Raw genomic sequence first — 18,083 nt, forward strand, 5'->3', positions numbered from 1 at the left:
ATAAAGACATTGTAGATTGTTTGGAGAAAACTGTTGAATGATATGAGTGTAAAATAAGCTGATAAGTTTAGCCTGCAATGTTATAGATTTGAGCAACATCTGTTTCTTCGTAGTTAAACTTTTGTTTAAGTTAATCGTAGTTCTGAATACAGGCCAAAGACTCTTCGTTTGGATAGAGCTGGATGTTTGGATAAAAGTTCTATACTACAAGCATGATATCCTTTAAAAAAAATTTCAGCTTAACCAGTCTCGTCATTGATTCTGTCATCGCTTGCACGTTACACGTTGTCTCTGCTCTTTTCTAGATGAGACCTATACACTGTGTATGTTCAAAGACTGGCTGATGTCCACATGGGGTCAAAGACTTCATCTGGCACACACCATGTACAAACAAGGCATAGAAGGTCCCTCTGAGGATCTTTCAGCCCACAGGGTCTATACGTTGCTTCATGTTCTTCATATGGCCATCAAAGAACAGTTTTGCCTTGCTTTCCAGGACAAGAAAGAGGTACATAAAGGATGAAAAATGAATGCGTGTATAAAGTTATATTTCATGATTGTTGTCATGCCAATATCTAAAATAATAATAATTCATTCATAGATTGCTTAAACTATCCAACAATAAGTATGTATCTTTGTAATACAACAGTTCCTTTCCTGATATGCCCGTAAATCATTCAGATATATGTGATAGTTTTTACAAATTTCCAGTATATGCAAAATCGATCGGCATGATTTGAGCACAGCAATAACTTCTACTATTGCTCTGCTCAAAAAATAATTTGTCGATAAAATAAATATTGACTGCCCTTTTATTCGGTTATAGTAAAAACTCACTCAATGAAATTGAGACTGTAATAGTGTACTATTTTCCCTTGACCTTCAGTCTCAGGTGAAAAAGGTAGGCCCGTAGATTAGTAAGGGACAATAGTATAGTTTTAGTATTGCCCTTAAGAGCAGTCAATATTTGTATACTGTTGTAGGAAATGTATCATTGAGGGCTTCAAAGTACTCTCAATAATACTTAATAATACACTTATTCTCCTAGCTTGATCTTCTTTGGCATCTATGGACGGTAACAGCGGGGCCTTACATCAGCTTCATCACTAAATGGTTACAGCATGGGATCTTATCTGACCCTGCTCAAGAGTTTGCCATTCGCAGGTGAGCCACATCCTTCTAGAATGCACTTTACCGTTTAGGGTAGGCTTTAGTTGAAACGGCGGTCCACCTGTGCACCAGTAAATTTTAAAAATTCATGAAAAATTCAGTGTCACAAAAGATTATGAATTATCAACCAATTAGGCCTTTATTTCCTGATCTAGATCTGTATATCAAATTTCTCACATGATACTGTTATTTCCAAACCATGGTCAACCAAGTTGAGTTATGAAAATAATAGTACAAAGCAGGATTCCTCAATTTTCTTGCTTGAATTTATTGGCCCGAAATGTTATAATCCTGGCTTAAAACTTGGTTAATAATTCTTAGTCTTTGGTGATGCTAAATGTCTTATGTAGTTCTTCATTTTAGGTTCCATAGGTTTTTTCCCCAAAAAAAATGCTGGGCGGTCAACGGTAAAAGAAAAACGGGATGGCTTGGGCGACCTGCATTATTAAAAAATTATTGATAATATTTGATACTGTTGATATTATCTCAAAATTTTGGCATCAAATGTTTCATTCAATACAGTGTCAGTCCCTACAAACTGTTTAAACGTTTATTTTGTTTTACCAATATGTACTATTGCTTTAGTGTCTCTTTATGAAATTGTTTCCTGGAACATTCAAACTAAATCTATTACTTGTAGAAACCCGGAGATACACATTAAATCAGAAAGCTACTGGAAGAAGGCATTCAGCTTACAAACCTTACCGAGGGACGACACAGATGGTGCTCTTCTTTCCATGCCAGCAAAGACCAAGAGAGAGCGGAAATCATCAGTCAAGAAGAGCGTGCCAAACGCAGTGCCCGAGTTCCTTCAGCCTGTCCTGTCACACATTCTGTTAGCAGGGAAGTCTATGGAGATCCTTGAGGCGACAGGCAAGCTGACAAGAGCCAGACAGGATGTCGTAGGAGGTAAGATCATCACAGAAAACCCCAACACTTTCAGATCCGATCAAGGGGTCACTCCATTAAAGAGAAAGGATTCGCCTGACAAATCAGTATCCAAATAAAACTTGAAGTCACGGTTGGTGATTGTTACGTCTTGAAACCTATAAGATAAAGACAGAAGGGTTGCCTGTTGGGTTATGAGATGAGATCAAATGTTCTTCTTCAGCTCAGGAGGTGTAAAAATAGATAAACAGAAAACTCCTGAATCATGAGAAATTGAATTGTATGGATTTTGTTGAAGGCCAGTCCTTGACAGTGGTTGTTATTATTTGCTTTACAGAGCTTTTCCAGTTATCCAGGCCTGCAATACTCCATGGGATGCTCAAGGATACCCAGACAGGGAAGCCAGACACCACCAAGACACCTTGCCCAACCTCAGATAACATTCAGACGAAGTCACCTCGCTCATCAAGTGACGTTGCTGAGATGGTTCAGAGGCAACTATCACTCCGGGGCTTCAACGATCCCCTGATAGCCCATGGAATCAGCCATGCTGCTTCCAATCCTGATAATGCAGGATGTGGTCAGAGACAAGTTGAAGAAGGAATAGAGAGGAACCCAAAGTGAGTACTTCGTGGTGTATCTTTCCCAGTGATCGGTATTATGGATATGATAAACTTAATTTTTCATCCTGTTCCTGGCGAGAAACTTGTTCATATTTACAATCTCTGTCAACCTCAATTCCTTTTTACTTTCTTCACTCTTTCAGCAACAGAGAACCACATGCTGTCTTTGTTCTGCATCTGCTCCTTTTCTGTGCCATTCCCAAATCCAGAAAACAGGCTGGCTTCGATTCTTTTTGATCCCTTGTCTTAGGAACAAACTCCAAAGACAATTTTCTAGTTCTAGAAAATTCTCTGTTGGATATTCATATCATTTCAACAAAAAAATCCTAAGAACTAGTGTTCTCTTTACTCTTTTGTATTAGAGAAATTAGAAAAATTCTAGAAACTAGAAAATCCCTTGTCTTTGGAACAAACTCCATCCAACTCCACAAAACGTTACGACACTTGTTATCCACTTTATGCCTCATACAAAGCTTGTTTCCTCTTGAAAAGGCGGTATATAAATCCATCTTAAACGGGCTGCATCAGATGAATATCTATTGACCTCTTGTGAAACCTCATGAGCTTTTATTGGGAGTAACTTCTAATTTGGTGACTGACAAATCACTGAAAATACCTGTACAGCTGCATCTGCTGGGCTAAGCCAATTAACTCTTTGTGTGTTACATGTGTTGAATATTTTATATCATTTCACTGAACAATCCTAAGAAGTAGTTTTCTCTTTACTCTTTTGTATTAGAGAAACTAGAAAATTCTTTCTGTACAAGTCCATATCAGGTTTGAAATTTTACAAGCTGCAATAATTATAGTTGTTATATTTCATTCAACCATCTAATACAAGTTTTGAATATGGTAAATACAGAAAGCAAAATGATTCAATACAATATGATATTCCCAGTGAGTGTACGCATTTATCCATAGGCATTACCATTTGTATGGATACCTGTTTTGTAGTGTTCACATTTTTTCTGAAAGGGTGAATTATTCAATCATTGTTATTATTTTCATAATCATGGTTGTTGTAATTGTTATTATATTATTCATTATTCACACTGATATTTGTTTTCCTAGTTTGTCGAAACCTTTGGAGTTGGTGTTATACCGAGACCTCTACCCTGGCATCGTTAGTCGATGTCAATCAGTGTGTTGTCAGTTAGCGGCTGTCTTCAAAACTGACTTCAACCTCCAAGATCATCTGCTTTCTCTTAGAGTAAGTATTTGTCCTTGTCATGATAGACCACGGTTCCATGACATTTGCTCTGGCGAAAATCGCTCTGCTGTAAGTCCCACACACCAATGGAATGATCAAAGTCAACCCTGGATTTGAATACTATACCCTATCCTTAACCTAATATGAAACCCTACTGCAACCCTAACCCTATATCAAGGATTTTCCAAAAGGGGGGGGCAAATTTTTTGGAGGAAAATTTTGACAAGCAAAAAAAAAAGGTTTTCAACCACAAATTAAGGATATTTCGTACCCGAAAAGGGGAGGGGCACGTGCCCCCCCCCCCCATGGATCCGCGCCTGCCTATATCTTAGACAAAATAAAGCCTGGAGCAATTGCTGTGTCACAGAGACCACAGACATTTCATGTAGCAAGACGTTCGCTCATGCGACAGTTACTCCTCCGCTAATTTCTCCTAAGATGCAATGTGAAGGTTAAGATTGTGATTGGATTTTGGGTTCAGCATGAAATGAGAAATAGGATTGAGAGTTAAATTAAGTTTGAAGTTCGAGTTTACATTTGGCTTGATGTGTGCATTTTCGGTAGGAGCAATTGTCAGAGGAGCAACGTTATGGAACCTTTACATGTCCATGTTTGTGTCTTTTGCCGATATACTCCATGGTTCATAAAATGGCTGTTTTCATTGAAATTTTCAGTCAATAATCATCTAAATATATCAATTACATGATGATTGCTCTTTCAAGTGATTTTGAAATTTGTCTGCTTTTGGTATATTGACAATAGCTACTTTCAAATACTAACAATTATAAACACTTTGTTACTCTTTCAGTGGATGTAATGACAAGAAATAATTTAGAAGGGATTATGAATAATTATCAAATCATAAATGTTTATGTCAGTAAATTTGAAATATCTCCTTGATGGTGTATCTTGAATGACCTTTTACTGATAATGCACAGAATGCAATTGTGAATTGGTGCATCGTTGTCATTTAACAGCTTTTGTTTCTTTTTCTTATAAAATCCTTGTTGAACAGCGTTTCTTTCTCCTTGAGGCCGGTGATGTGATGTATGATTTCTACTCTGAGCTGTTTGATAAGATACGTCGACATGAGTCATGGCAGGATACACTCAACCTCAACTATCATTTACAAGAAACGCTGAGTGTTAGATACCCAGAAGAAGCTGCTAGGTATGTTTGTAAAGTACTAAATTAGACAAACATGGTTAGTAAAGGACTTAGTTGAAAATGAACTGGGATTAGAGCAATTGAGATGAGACCAAACCACAAGAAGACAGTGGGTGTAGACCAAGCAGCAATTTCCCATTGAATCATATGCACTCATTGTATGAATCATATTGATATTAGCTGCAGTATGTATTTAAAATTGAAATTTATCATAAATGAGCAATATGTGTAGGATTTGGCCATAACATAGGCAAATTTTTCAGCTGCATATTTTGAGAACCAAGTAAGAATTTCATGTTTTTTAATCTTGGAAAAGATCTAACCAGGGACCTGTTTGAAGACTTACAACTATTATAACTTTGCCATCATGGTAACTACCATGGAAACCTTGATTGTGATTGGCTGCTGATCCCTGTTACCATGGTGGTTGCCGTAAACAGTTGTAAGTCCTTAATGAAATGGGCCCCAGACAATCATGAGATTATATTCCTGAAGAAAATATGGAATTGACCTGGTTATAAATATTACTTGTGATCCAATGATAGATATAACACAGTTCTTTTTCATGATTAAGTATTTATCAAGAATATATTAGAACATTATCATTCGACACAGTTTCTTGTATTCTCATTTGATTTGTACTTTGTCTCCTAATTCTGACTAGGATAATCGTGAGTGTAGAGCCAGAGAGACTGACAGGGAAGATGGCTACTCAACCAATTCATGCACTAGACTCTCTCACCTTGCATTATAAGGTAAATGCCAACTACCCTCCCAATACCAACAATGAGTTGCCAGGGAAGGTTCTCTGTAGATATCCAACATAACAATTAAGTCTTCAAAAATGTAAAAAAAAACTAAAAAAAATTAACATTAGCCTATCTGAAAGAGTGATTCTTCTTTTGTATTGTAAAAAAAAAATTGGTGTTGTAAAGTTTAATAAAGGAAAAATATTGTATTGGCCTGATTAATGTAACATGTTTTTTTTTTCATGTGTTTTATAAGCATTTACATGTATGATAAGTCAGTACTGGTTTTATTCTTTGACAGGTCCCATGGCCAGTGGATATAGTTATTCATCACCATGCATTAGATATCTACAATCAAGTATTTAGGTTCCTACTCCAAGTAAAGAGAGCTCAGTATTGCCTTCAACAACTAAGGTTTCCAGGTAATTATTTTTATATCCTCAATAAAAAAAATACAAATGATATTTACAAAACATTATAAAAAAAGAAGTACAGGTCATGGGACCACATTCAGTGTACATATGTTTGTCCTGGGCAAAATTTGACTTGAAAGATGTTATTACCATATGTTTTGCATATTCTGTCTGATTTAATGCTTCAAATTTGGCCATTATTTGACTTCTGCAAGTTCTACATGTACTTTTGCAGAGTCAGTTTTATTCAATAGTTATACATAAGAATTATCATAGCAATTGAGAGTGTGATGGACCTAGCAAAGACCAAGGGCCTATCACAGGCTCTCAACAAAATGATTACCGTGAAATGGAGCTGTTCATGAGAAGAAAAAAAACACAGCACAATAACATTCTACTTAGTGTATATTAAAGCAGTTAGTTATACTTCTCACATAGTCTCATACCACAAGGACTAAAAACCCATTCGGTCTAATTGCCATTCATTCAATAATGGGGAAGCGCATGATTGTGGTAAGCTGAAGGAGAATTTTGCAAGTTGCGCATCAAATTTGCAACTGCATGATCAAAAGAAGAAACAGGTGGGTGTTTCATAAAGCTGCTCGTAAAGTTACGAACGACTTTACGCACGACTGGAACATGTTCTCAGGTCATAACTCAATCATATAGGGATATCACATAGCATAAAAAAGGATCACCAGTCATGCGTAAAATCATTTGTATCTTACGAACAGCTTTATGAAACACCCACCTGGTATTCCCTCTTTTATGTTTTTGGAACATTCTTTCTTGGTCAGATCTACTGATTTCAGTGAACATTGGACACTTGACTGAAGACAGCGACCTTGGGAGACTGGATAGAGGTCAAGCAGATGAGGCTCTTAAGGAGAAGCTACCTCTTATCCATCGTCTTTTCATCCTGCGCTTCCGACTCATGCACTTTGTCAATGCTGTGCATAACTATCTCATGACTAGGGTAAGGATTTAGCCATGAACGTCCCTCAAAATACTGGTCCCATTGAAAGGGTTAAGGCCACCGCACACCTTACGACTGTTCGCGATCTGATTTTGGAACAAATCGCATTTTGCTCATTTTTTGAAAATGTGAATGGAACATATCTTATTTGAGGTTCAAATTGAAAGAATACTAATATAACCATTTTGGAAGATTGCAAGCCTTTATTTTGGAGTAAAGGCCAAATTAGTTTCAAATCGTAGCCAATCGTGCGACTGCTATGACATCATTACGACTAGATAGTAAATTCGCCTTTAATTTTAAGAAAGATGATTGCTTAGTCCAGCGCATTTCAACATAGGGGAAGGCGGGGTAAGTTGAGCATAGGGGCAAGTTGAGCCACCAGCCCCAGGCCAATAATGAATGAGTCAGACATTGTGGTGGTGTCATGTATTGATGACCCATAGCATAACCCCTAACCCCACAATATTGTTTTCAACTTTGAAACAAAAAGTAGTTTTTTAGAGGGAAAAATATGAATTTCATCCATAAAAGTAAAAAAGAGTGTGAAATAGATAAGTGCTTTATAAACACACACGTCTTTAAATATAATAAAGACATGATAACAACATTATTAGTCCAGGTATGGATCTTCATTCTTGTCATAGTCTTTTATATGATGGATGCATAATAAATGTGTGGATACAAAATTATCGCACTGAGTTGGGACTGGGGTAGGTTGAGCCAAACAGCATGGGGCAAGTTGAGCCATGGTAATTCGTATGGTAATGTATCTTAAAAAACAAACAAACCATAAAAATCGATTGAAATGCTGGCTGAAAGGAGTAAATTTACATGGCTGCTCTTTTCCTTTTAAAGGATGTTAGTATTTATAGAGAATTAGCAAATGAAAAGACTTTAAACAAAAAATTGACATGCTGGTTCTCCCTTGATACATTTTGTACATAAGTTTTTGTGGCTCAACTTACCCCAGAAGGTGGCTCAAACTTACCCCATATATGGGGTAAGTTGAGCCATTTGACATCGTTTTTTTCAAAGGTCACGATGACTTTCAGTGTGGGGATAGAAAGTTATATATAGGTGGAAAATATTTCAGAAGAGTTAAATTTCAAGGCAAGGTACTTTTTTCGACAAGATTATTAATCATATCAATTCTGACATGCGAAAAGCAAAAACTGTCACAACTTACCCCGCCTTCCCCTATTCATACAATGATTTAGATCATTACACTGTAAGATATTCCAGGTTTCATTAGTAGCATCAAAGTCTACTACATTCTATTCTGAAATCGGGTTGCAAACCATCCCTTTAGGGATGGTACGAACTTTGCTGATGAGTGAGGAATGGTTTGAGGATCACCCTTCAAACTTACTTTATGTATAAACATGTAGGAGTGACAAAGATTGGATAAGATTTTTAAAGTCATATTCTTGTGATAACTGGAGAACCATTTGTTGTTTCAATCTGCTTCAGGTATCATATGTGATTGATGACAAAATTAAACTGGTTTGACCTAGATCTAAACAAATTCTCTATTTACATTAAAATGTTCACATATTAACAAATTTGAAGCCTTTGATGAAATATATAGAACCAAGGAAGGATAATTGGTCTGCAAAATTTCTAAATTTTTTATTTTTTTGCTATAATTTATCAATTTTTAATGTTATTACATTATTTTGCAATTATTGCTCTTGGTCCTGATCAGAGCATTACCCAGTTTTGAAAATGACCAGGATGACGTATCACAAGGTACGATTATGTCATACATGTATAAAGATACAGGGTTCCTAGCCCATCAGTTAAATCAGGGAAAATTATTTTACTTTTTCCAGTCAAGGAAAAATTAGGGAATTTGATTTAAAAATAACTCAAATCAGGGGAAAATGCCTTAAATCAGGGAATTTTGATCGGCCCAAAAGTCAAAAGCATGGTAGTCAGTCAAACTCTGTTATATTTTGTTGCTTATCAAAACAACATCCATTGAGTGACTGGTTATGGTGGTTTTTTAGTGTAGCTAATTAGTTTAACATTGTGTTTTTTATACTAAAATGTGTTTTTATACTAGAAATACATGTAATTCACTGCAACAATTTAGAAACATGCGAAATTGGGAATGGGTTTAAATAATTATCAGTGAATTTTCAAACTTCATCAGGGAAAAATCAGGGAATTTTGTTTTCTTGAAAAGCTGGGAACCCTGAGATAAGTTCTCAATCTTCTTGTGTGGCCTCTTCTTTTTGATCAGATCCTCTACAGCACTGGTCTGGAGTTCTCTGCTGCTCTGGACCAAGCCTTGGACCTGGACCAGATCCTAGCTGCTCACAAGTCCTACCTGGCCAAGATATCAGAGAGGTGTCTGCTTCACCACAAGGTTAGCTTCGTCAGAGAAGCCGTCTCCAAGGTCCTCAACCTTGCTGTCACCTTCCAAAGACGCTGGGATGCAGGGGTACATACTTTCAGGTAAGAATGGATGGATGGATAGAAAGAAAGAAAGAGTCTGCTTTGACATATGGAATAAAATAATCATAAATTTATTAGTAAATGCCGTAGAAATAAAATCATAGATTTCAAAAGGAGCAGAGCTCTCTCTCTCTCGTTTGAGAGCTATGCTCCTTTTTATAAAATCTACAATTTTATTTCTACTGCATTTACTAAACCATTTATGATTATTTTAGATAGATGACTTCATTTTTGCAATATTTTACCCATGCATTAAACAAGAGCCACACATTGTCACTTCTGCATGTCTTATGGTAAAATTTAAATCTTTGTTCTGTTCTTTTAGCATTGAGAACGTGGCTAAGGCTGAAGAAGAGTTCTTCAATTGCAATGAGTTTCTCTCTACCTTACTTGCAAACATCATTAGAAGAGGCACCTTTCCTCATTGTAAGTAATTCTGAAAGAATTTGATTCTGCTTTATTACTTTGTCATTTGCAAGTCAGAAGTATCCACACATACACATAAAAATTTATGTATGCTTGTTGTTCTGGAATATCTGCCAACTTGTGCTGAATAAAAGTAAGAATCCATATCGTGTGAACTTTAGGCACACAACACTCACAAATGGAAATGGAGCAAGAGGGGTTTCCACCCTAGCCCAAAACAACATGACATAGGACTCACAAAAATAAAAAAAACCTGTACTCCATGAATGTTTTGGCAACAGGCACCCCATTAAATTGGATTTTGATATAAACATAAGCTTAACTTAATAATGCTGAAAGGATATTATTTGTGTCTTTTGTGTTTACAGTGGAGGCTCTGGCTCTATCTCTGTCTGGTGCAAAACCCAAACACAAATCTGGAGACCAAGATCAGAGACACTGAGGAGACATGATCAGGATTGCAGAGAGCAAGAGATGTTATGATGGTGCCAACATCAAATCTGTCTTAATAATTTTTGAAAATAACAAACCATGGAGGAGTTTTTGTTTGTTTAGACACACCAGTCCTACATCTCAAGCACTCTTAGGAATGGATATACAGGTGACACTGCCTAAGCAACTCTTTGGACCAAAAAGTGTGTTTTACTTTATTCAAATGAGAAGAGGCATACAGTATAATTTATGTTGTGCATGATCTGGGACCCGTTGCAGAAAGACTTGCATTTAAATGCAAGCCAAAAATCAATTGCAAGTCCCAAATGCGCACTGTTGATTGGTTGAAAATCTAGTTGCGCATGATTTTTAGAGTTGCGATTAATTGCAACTCTTTCTGCAACAGGCCATAAATTGCTTCAGCTTGGGCAAATATACAACTTATGGAAGCCTGACTTATGCAAGTTTAGCTGTATGTGCACATTAAGTTTCATTCCTTATCCTCACACTAAGTCTGAATATGAAGACTAATGAGAGATATCTGTTGAAGCAACTTTAGCCAGATCAGCATGCCATTCTCGAAAACCATATTGGTCAGGTATCCGAAAGCAGCAACTCAACATTGAACAGACTTGTGTTGAGATATCTTACACAGGAATACCAGATTAACAATAGGCCTTTAACTGAAACATACTGTCATGATTTCAAGTGCTTCAGACATCCATGTCATTAGGGAGTATTCGTATCCGCGACGTCGACGCAGAACGCTTTCAAACATGGAGAACATATTGTCAATTGCCCTTCATGACAATGAAGTCTTTGTCAAGAAAGGCAGTTTCATCCTGGAATCTGGACAAATGGCATATATGCAATTTATCATCAGCTCCAAAACAGAATGAAACTGCTGTTCCAATTCAGCAATTTTCGACAAAAACCTCTGAGCTTTTTATTGTGATTTGACTTGTAATTTCAATACATTTACAATAATGATAATAGCGTCATATTTACCCAGGGTAGCCACATCAGTTCCGAACTGTTCTCCCAGCGGGCCTTGCTATTATGAAGTGTTTGTCAAGAATCGAAATGGCAGTTTCATCCTGGAATCTGGACAATCAGCATATTTGTCATTTCTCATCAGCTCCAAAACATAGGATGAAACTGCTGTTCCGATTCAGCAATTTTCGACAAAAACCTCTTGAGCTTTTTATTGTGATTTGACTTGTAATTTCAATACATTTACAATGATAATAGCGTCATATTTACGCGGGGTAGCCACTTCAGTTCCGAAAACACTTCTCCTAGCGGGCCCTGCTATTATGAAGTCTTTGTCAAGAATCGAAATGGCAGTTTCATCCTGGAATCTGGACAACGGCATATTTGTCATTTCTCATCAGCTCCAAAACATAGGATGAAACTGCCGTTCCGATTCAGCAATTTTCGACAAAGACCTCCAAGCTTGTTTTTGACCTGTAATTTCAATACATTTACTATGTTCTTGGATTTGTTCTGCATCGTGGTGCCAAAACTCCTGGGTCCCGTAGCACAAAGGTTAGCAATTAATCGTACGTATGATTTTCATGATTGATTGTACGTTGTAGTCTATGCAATCAGTCGTGGAAAAATGTTCTACGATCATTGCTAAGCTTTGTGTTACGGGCCCTTGATTATCTTGATAGGACTGCTGTTAGCAATGCTCAGGGTGAACAGAGTAAACTTAAACTTTGTTTGAATAGTCTTATTGTTTATATAAAGATTGCTAATAGAAAAACAATTTCATTTGAAAATAAAGAAGATTACGTTCAGTTTTTGTAAATATGTATATATATATACACATGTACATTTGTGTAAAGATTAATAAAATAGATCAATATCTGTGAACCTAAATGGTTGTAGTTGTATTCTTGTCCGTATGAATAGATCGATTTTGATAGATGTGTGCAAAGAGAATAAGTGGTGTGCTTTAAACTAAGCAATTACAAAGGAAATAGTATGAGAAAGTCATTTGGAGAGAATCAAAATTCATAATTTCGATGTAGAGAAGATTTTTTTTCAAATGATCTTTCTTTTTTTTCTGATTGGATATGTACTTATTTATCATTTTTTTAAAGGACAAGTCCAACTCAACAAAAAAAATGATTTGAATAAAAAGAGGGAAATCCAACAAGCAAAACACTGAAAACTTCATCAAAATCGGATGTAAAATAAGAAAGTTATGACATTTTAAAGTTTTGCTTAATTTCACAAAACAGATTTACGCAAATCCTGGCTGGTATGCAAATAAGGAACCGGATAACGTCATCCACTCACTATTTCTTTTGTATTCTGTTACATGAAATCTGAAATATCCTTTTTTTTGCCTCATTGTCAAGTGAAACAACCATTGATTCCTCCATGAACATGTGGAACTAGCATTGCTTAAAACTATATGATTCAGTCAATTTGTCCTATTGTCAAATCTGCTTTAAAAAAATAAAATATTGTATAATTCAAACAACAAAAAACAAAATAGGGAGTGACAGAAATCATTGGCCGTCTCAATTGCATGTCACTGAGTTGTGCATATCACTGTTTTGTGAAAAACAAGTGAAACTTTAAAATGTCATAACTTTCTTATTTTACATGCGATTTTGATGAAATTTTCAGTGTTATGCTTGTTCGATTTTTCTCTATCTATTCAACATTTTTGTGGGGTGGACTTGACCTTTAAAACAGGATGTTATGTATGCCTGCCTGGTATACCAATCTGTGATAATCTTTCCTAATAAGAAGCACAGCACCATGTGCATATACCATGTGACACGATTTACAGGTTAATTTGCAAGAGGTAAATCTTCTATTACATTGTCCACTAAAATCAATCGACTATCATTTGATCTGTTGCCAAAGCCCAACATAATGAATAAAAGATCATGCTCATCTCAGAGATTACAGAAGATCTAAAAAAAAACATTGATTGTAGAATACTGCATGTACAATAAACTTAACCCACTGGAGACTGGCATATATGCTTTAGCATGCATATATAGATATTCTGACTTTGAAATGGACTCGAATCCCAGTCATGGCGTAATTTCCTTCAGCAAGAAATTTATCCACATTGTGCTGCACTCAACCCAGGTGAGGTGAATGGGTACCTGGCAGGATTAATTCCTTGAATGCAGGAGCGCTGAAAGGCAGCTCAAGCTAAAGCCGGGGTAATAATAAAAATAACAACAACGCGCCTCGGAATAGAATATTTCTAGATAGATGGCTCTACATAAATGCCTATTATATATGTGGGCACAGTCTCAAACAGATTACGGGAAAAGGCCAAAATTATATTTCTTTGTTAAAACTGGAACGTTATCTGCAGCTTCAATGATAGTCCCTGTAAAAGCATCGCTCCTGTCACCTTGCAAGCAGGCAAGCTCTGCAGAATGTTCTCCAAGCTTACAAACAAACACTGGTATAACGCCACCACTCTGCGAGACGATGCTGCACGCCGATGCTATCTTTGCCTTGATGCCCCCCGTGACATCATGGTCTAGCTGTCGGGTCGCTATGTTGGTTGCTAGACTGCCATCTTCTCTAACATGGATTCTGGGAAGGAGCTTGGCTTCAGGGTCGCTTGGAGGCTTGGTGAATATGCCCTCTACATCTGATAGGAAGACCACTCTCTTTGGCTTGAAGAATTCACATAATACCTAACAAAATAAGAATATAGGAAAACAATTCAATTGACAGAACTTGTCATTTTTGAGTGAAATGCCTAATAAATCTGAATTGCCTGGGATCACAAGCAGGTCCCCATCATCACCGCCATCATCATAATCATCATCAATATCATCATCACAATCGTCGTCACCATTATCATCACTATCATTATCATCATTAATATACTAACTTGGATAATTGTATCGCCACTGAGTATAGTACATCCCAGATCTTCATCTAACACACAGTCCCCATGTAACACAGGTAGGAAACCAGCCTCTAATAGTTCATTGACCTTCTCACAGTCACTTGACCTCACTTGACCTCTTCCTTTCATCCTCCATCTCCCACATGGCTGAAAGATAAAATAATCAAGTAAAGAATATGAACAAATACAATTTGGTATATTTGCTTCCATTTTTTAAAGTAAATTTTGAACATCTCTTGGGTTTATAATTGTACGTTTGGGAGATCATTAGTTTTTGCTATGTTTCTCCCAATTTTTTTCCCCCATAAAAATCATCTCTTCATGGCTTTTGGATTAAATAGGTTGATCTGAAAATGTGTTTTCATTTATATAGAATATAAAATGTTAGTGTATACTGCTACCCTTTCCTTTGCTTTAGTAAAATTTGAATATCACTCAATTGGAAATTTGGAACAGACTTAAAGTATTAACTGTTAAAAGAAAAAATCTTATGAAAATTCATCTTTTTATCCCTCTACATTATTTGGAACAAATTCATTTGATATGAAAAATGTGTTTCCTAAATTGGAAACAAATTGGAAACTTCATTTAATTCTCTTATTAAATTTGACTAATACATTCAATATTTTTAAAATCTGGAAATGAATAGAAAATTAAAAAGTTTTGCCAATTTGAGGAGCTGTGTATATCTATTAGTTCGTACTTACAGAGAATCCAACTGCAGGCACTCCTTTTTCTACCAGAGCATTCACTATCATATGATTCAACTACACAAAGGATAAAAAATGTCAAAAATAATGATTATGCAAGTTGGATTATGCATAAAAATATTGACAATAAAATTGTCATATTATGAGAATCTGTAATCTAATTGTCCGCTCTAACTGGGGTTCTGAATCTTACACTTTTTAAATGGTTGGCCAAGACTGCATGCAGCTGTTGGTAAACCTCTTGACCATACAATAACTTATCATCCAAAAAAAAAGGGAGTGGACCAATTTAGTTGAAGGAGGAATGTCCTCAACGAGAAAGCTATTAACAAATAAATTATAAACTAAGTTGGAAGACGGGTTATACTTTCATAAGAAAAGTTAAGTTTGTAAAACCTATATCTTGTTTCACTTCCAGAAGAATTGATAAATCATTTGAAAGTTTGAAATTGGTTTGTCATTTGCCATACTTTTTTTTTCTTCTTATTTCCTCACTTTTTTGTTTTAACATATTCTTTTATTTCTAGTGACCAACATCAACATTTATAATTACATCAATCAAATACTTATAAAACCATTAAATGACAAATGATTTTACGCATATTAAGATACCTGTATCTAAGAACAAAAAAAAATTACTTATGAATCACACAGAGGTGGCGGAACATCAGTCTCGGACAAAGAAGTGGCGGGGCATCTTTTGTCTGCCAAACAATAGGTGCCCCTCCACTTTCATTGTATGAGCCTGACATTCTGTCACCTCTGGAATCACATCCATTTATAAATGTTCCTTCAATTCTTCCTTGACCTTTCACTGAAACAAAATTCTGTAATAAAGGAAAGGAAACAAAAATTCAGAGGGCACTTTTGCACTCTTCCACCCACAATCCCTGGTTTTCAAAAAGGATACCTTTGTGACAGAGAGCCTCGCTCTACAGAAACCTTCTTTAACTCTTAGCTGTTCATCTGATGAGAGAGAAGTGTATCCTTTACTGACACCATATTCACTAGCTTGGAAATGACCAAAGGATCTGCAAGGAATAAGAAGAAAAATAAATTCATTTGCTTTCCTAGACTGGTACTCAACTTCTCACTTGTCATCAGTTTTACTTTCAAACTAACCATTTTATCGGTTGTAGAAAATATAAAATAAATATGTCATGATAACACGTCTGCTACGTTATCGACTAGTGAGAAGATCTCAATCAAATTTCATATTATTCGCCTTGAAATTATTCCTTTAGGGTCTGTGGTACCATTCTGAGGAAATTTACATATTTGGAATAATAGTACGGCCATAAATATACTTTTAATCATTTCCTCTTTGCAAGTTCTCCGGCTCGCAGATACAACTTCAACTGCAGTTTATTCCATTATGACTTGTTTCGCCACGGACACAGTCCCGAACGAAAACAAGGCATTAAAATCGTCTAAAAATCGCTACAAAGAAGAACAGTTCTAACAATGTAGGGACATATTATTGACTATATGTCTTTGAATAATTATTTCTTCCTTTCAATATCATTCACATAAATTAATAGCGATAAAATGAAGTTTTGACACAAAGGTAAATATGAAGGCGTACGTGCATAGTACACAAAACGAGCTGCCTTGTTTACTACACCCGGACCGTATACCCCCCGGTGACGTCACAGTCAAAGAACAGTCAACACCCGGGATCGGTAGGCATTGCAGGAGCGAACTCAGGGAAAATGGGTAGGGATAAATCGTTCAAATTCACTATTTTGAAAAAAAAAGAAAATGGGGGTCGAATCACCCTTTAGTCTTAGTTGAGTTAGCGTTTGGGGGTTGTAAGGTTGCTATTAATGTAAATATCTCAATATTTGGAATCGTCTTCTTAATTCAAATTTAAGTAAATTGAATTCTTTTAATTATTTTTTCTAAATAAAAAATAGACTTGTTTTTTGACGGTTGATTATTAACTTGTGTTTGGCATGTATGGAAAGAGAAAATTCAGGGGCTTATTTTGACAGTAAGGACAAGTTTATATGATCATTCTAAATAATGATTTCGAGATAAATAGCAAACCCTTATTTTTGTGTGTGTTGAGATTGCCATTTCCCCATGCGTGTTCTATGGGAAAATTTCTGTTTTGCACAATTTTTTCATTTTGTTGCAATTTTTCATTGTGATCTGGTTTCCAAATCTTTATAAAAATCATACCATCAGAAAGAGCATAAAAAATCCTATTTGACTCTTTATGGACAAGTTTTTGGCTTTAATACTGAATTTATAACAGCTCTCGGAAGCTAAAAATTTGGATTTGTGTGTGTCCATTTCTTAACTACACAGTCATGACAGTCTATGGCAGAAAAATGCTGAAAATTGACCTAATTCAGAGCTACCAAGTCTCACGCATTATGCGTGAGACTCAAGCATTTTTGAGTCTTGTTCATCCCCTCGTTCGTAGGACGAGTGCCTCAAATCTCTGTCTCATGCAACTATCACAGCTTATCCCCATAAACATGTACACAATGTCAGTGATCTCACTCAGATTCACAGAAAATCTCACGCATAGCTGGTCTTTGTCTTTGGAACTTGGCATCTCTGCTAATTTCCACTCACACAACATGCGAGGTCACTCATCCAATGAACAAGTAATACTAACACTAAGCACGTCAAGTGCATATGCCTAACGACAACGTTAGCCATGCCCCGGCCGGCCTCGCCCGCATGGATGGAGTTACATTACCGTACCGTACCCCGTCGACCTACCCTGCTCCATGTACAAGAATGAACTTTCCCTTTAGCTTACTCAAAAGCTCTGCTGTTTTAACGAGGTTGTCAAAGTTGATCGTCTCTAGCTCCAATTTTTCGGTGATAGCACTACCTCCAACCTTGACTATACATTCCATTTTTTTACTTTTTTGCTTGACTAGCCTAGTCTAGCTAGCTGACGACAAAATAACAATGGTGACTGTAATATTGCAAAAC

General features: G+C 36.3%; 2 protein-coding genes across 2 annotated transcripts; one reads left to right on the forward strand and one right to left on the reverse strand.

The window, feature by feature from the left end:
• The first annotated feature begins 306 nt into the window (after positions 1-306).
• LOC121420193 (gamma-tubulin complex component 5-like) lies at positions 307-11,767 on the forward strand. Its single transcript, XM_041614746.1, has 12 exons — positions 307-508; positions 1,049-1,164; positions 1,811-2,079; positions 2,396-2,678; positions 3,753-3,891; positions 4,907-5,061; positions 5,723-5,813; positions 6,109-6,229; positions 7,018-7,196; positions 9,445-9,659; positions 9,985-10,085; positions 10,454-11,767. Exons 1-12 carry the CDS (start codon positions 326-328, stop codon positions 10,525-10,527), a joined length of 1,926 nt encoding a protein of 641 aa, XP_041470680.1. The 5' UTR covers positions 307-325; the 3' UTR covers positions 10,528-11,767.
• Positions 11,768-13,741: 1,974 nt separating this feature from the next.
• LOC121406506 (isopentenyl phosphate kinase-like) lies at positions 13,742-18,044 on the reverse strand. The gene is made up of 5 exons (XM_041597516.1): positions 17,865-18,044; positions 16,039-16,159; positions 15,126-15,185; positions 14,401-14,565; positions 13,742-14,200 (listed from the first exon to the last, which is right to left on the reverse strand). Exons 1-5 carry the CDS (start codon positions 18,002-18,004, stop codon positions 13,814-13,816), a joined length of 873 nt encoding a protein of 290 aa, XP_041453450.1. The 5' UTR covers positions 18,005-18,044; the 3' UTR covers positions 13,742-13,813.
• Between the last annotated feature and the right edge of the window lie 39 nt (positions 18,045-18,083).

Source organism: Lytechinus variegatus, chromosome 1 (genome assembly GCF_018143015.1).
Source record: "Lytechinus variegatus isolate NC3 chromosome 1, Lvar_3.0, whole genome shotgun sequence".
Lineage (NCBI taxonomy): Eukaryota > Metazoa > Echinodermata > Echinoidea > Temnopleuroida > Toxopneustidae > Lytechinus > Lytechinus variegatus.

Bases quoted from the DNA above. Each gene is read 5' to 3' on its own strand.
- LOC121406506 (XM_041597516.1), bottom strand. From the start codon at position 18,004: ATGGAATGTATAGTCAAGGTTGGAGGTAGTGCTATCACCGAAAAATTG. The intron at 16,160-17,864 runs GTAGGTCGACGG...TATTCCTTGCAG, and splicing joins ATTCTTGTACATGGAGCAGG to ATCCTTTGGTCATTTCCAAG. The intron at 14,566-15,125 runs GTAAGTACGAAC...TTTATCTTTCAG, and splicing joins TGCCTGCAGTTGGATTCTCT to CCATGTGGGAGATGGAGGAT.
- LOC121420193 (XM_041614746.1), top strand. From the start codon at position 326: ATGTTCAAAGACTGGCTGATGTCCACATGGGGTCAAAGACTTCATCTG. The intron at 2,080-2,395 runs GTAAGATCATCA...TTTGCTTTACAG, and splicing joins CAGACAGGATGTCGTAGGAG to AGCTTTTCCAGTTATCCAGG. The intron at 5,062-5,722 runs GTATGTTTGTAA...AATTCTGACTAG, and splicing joins TACCCAGAAGAAGCTGCTAG to GATAATCGTGAGTGTAGAGC.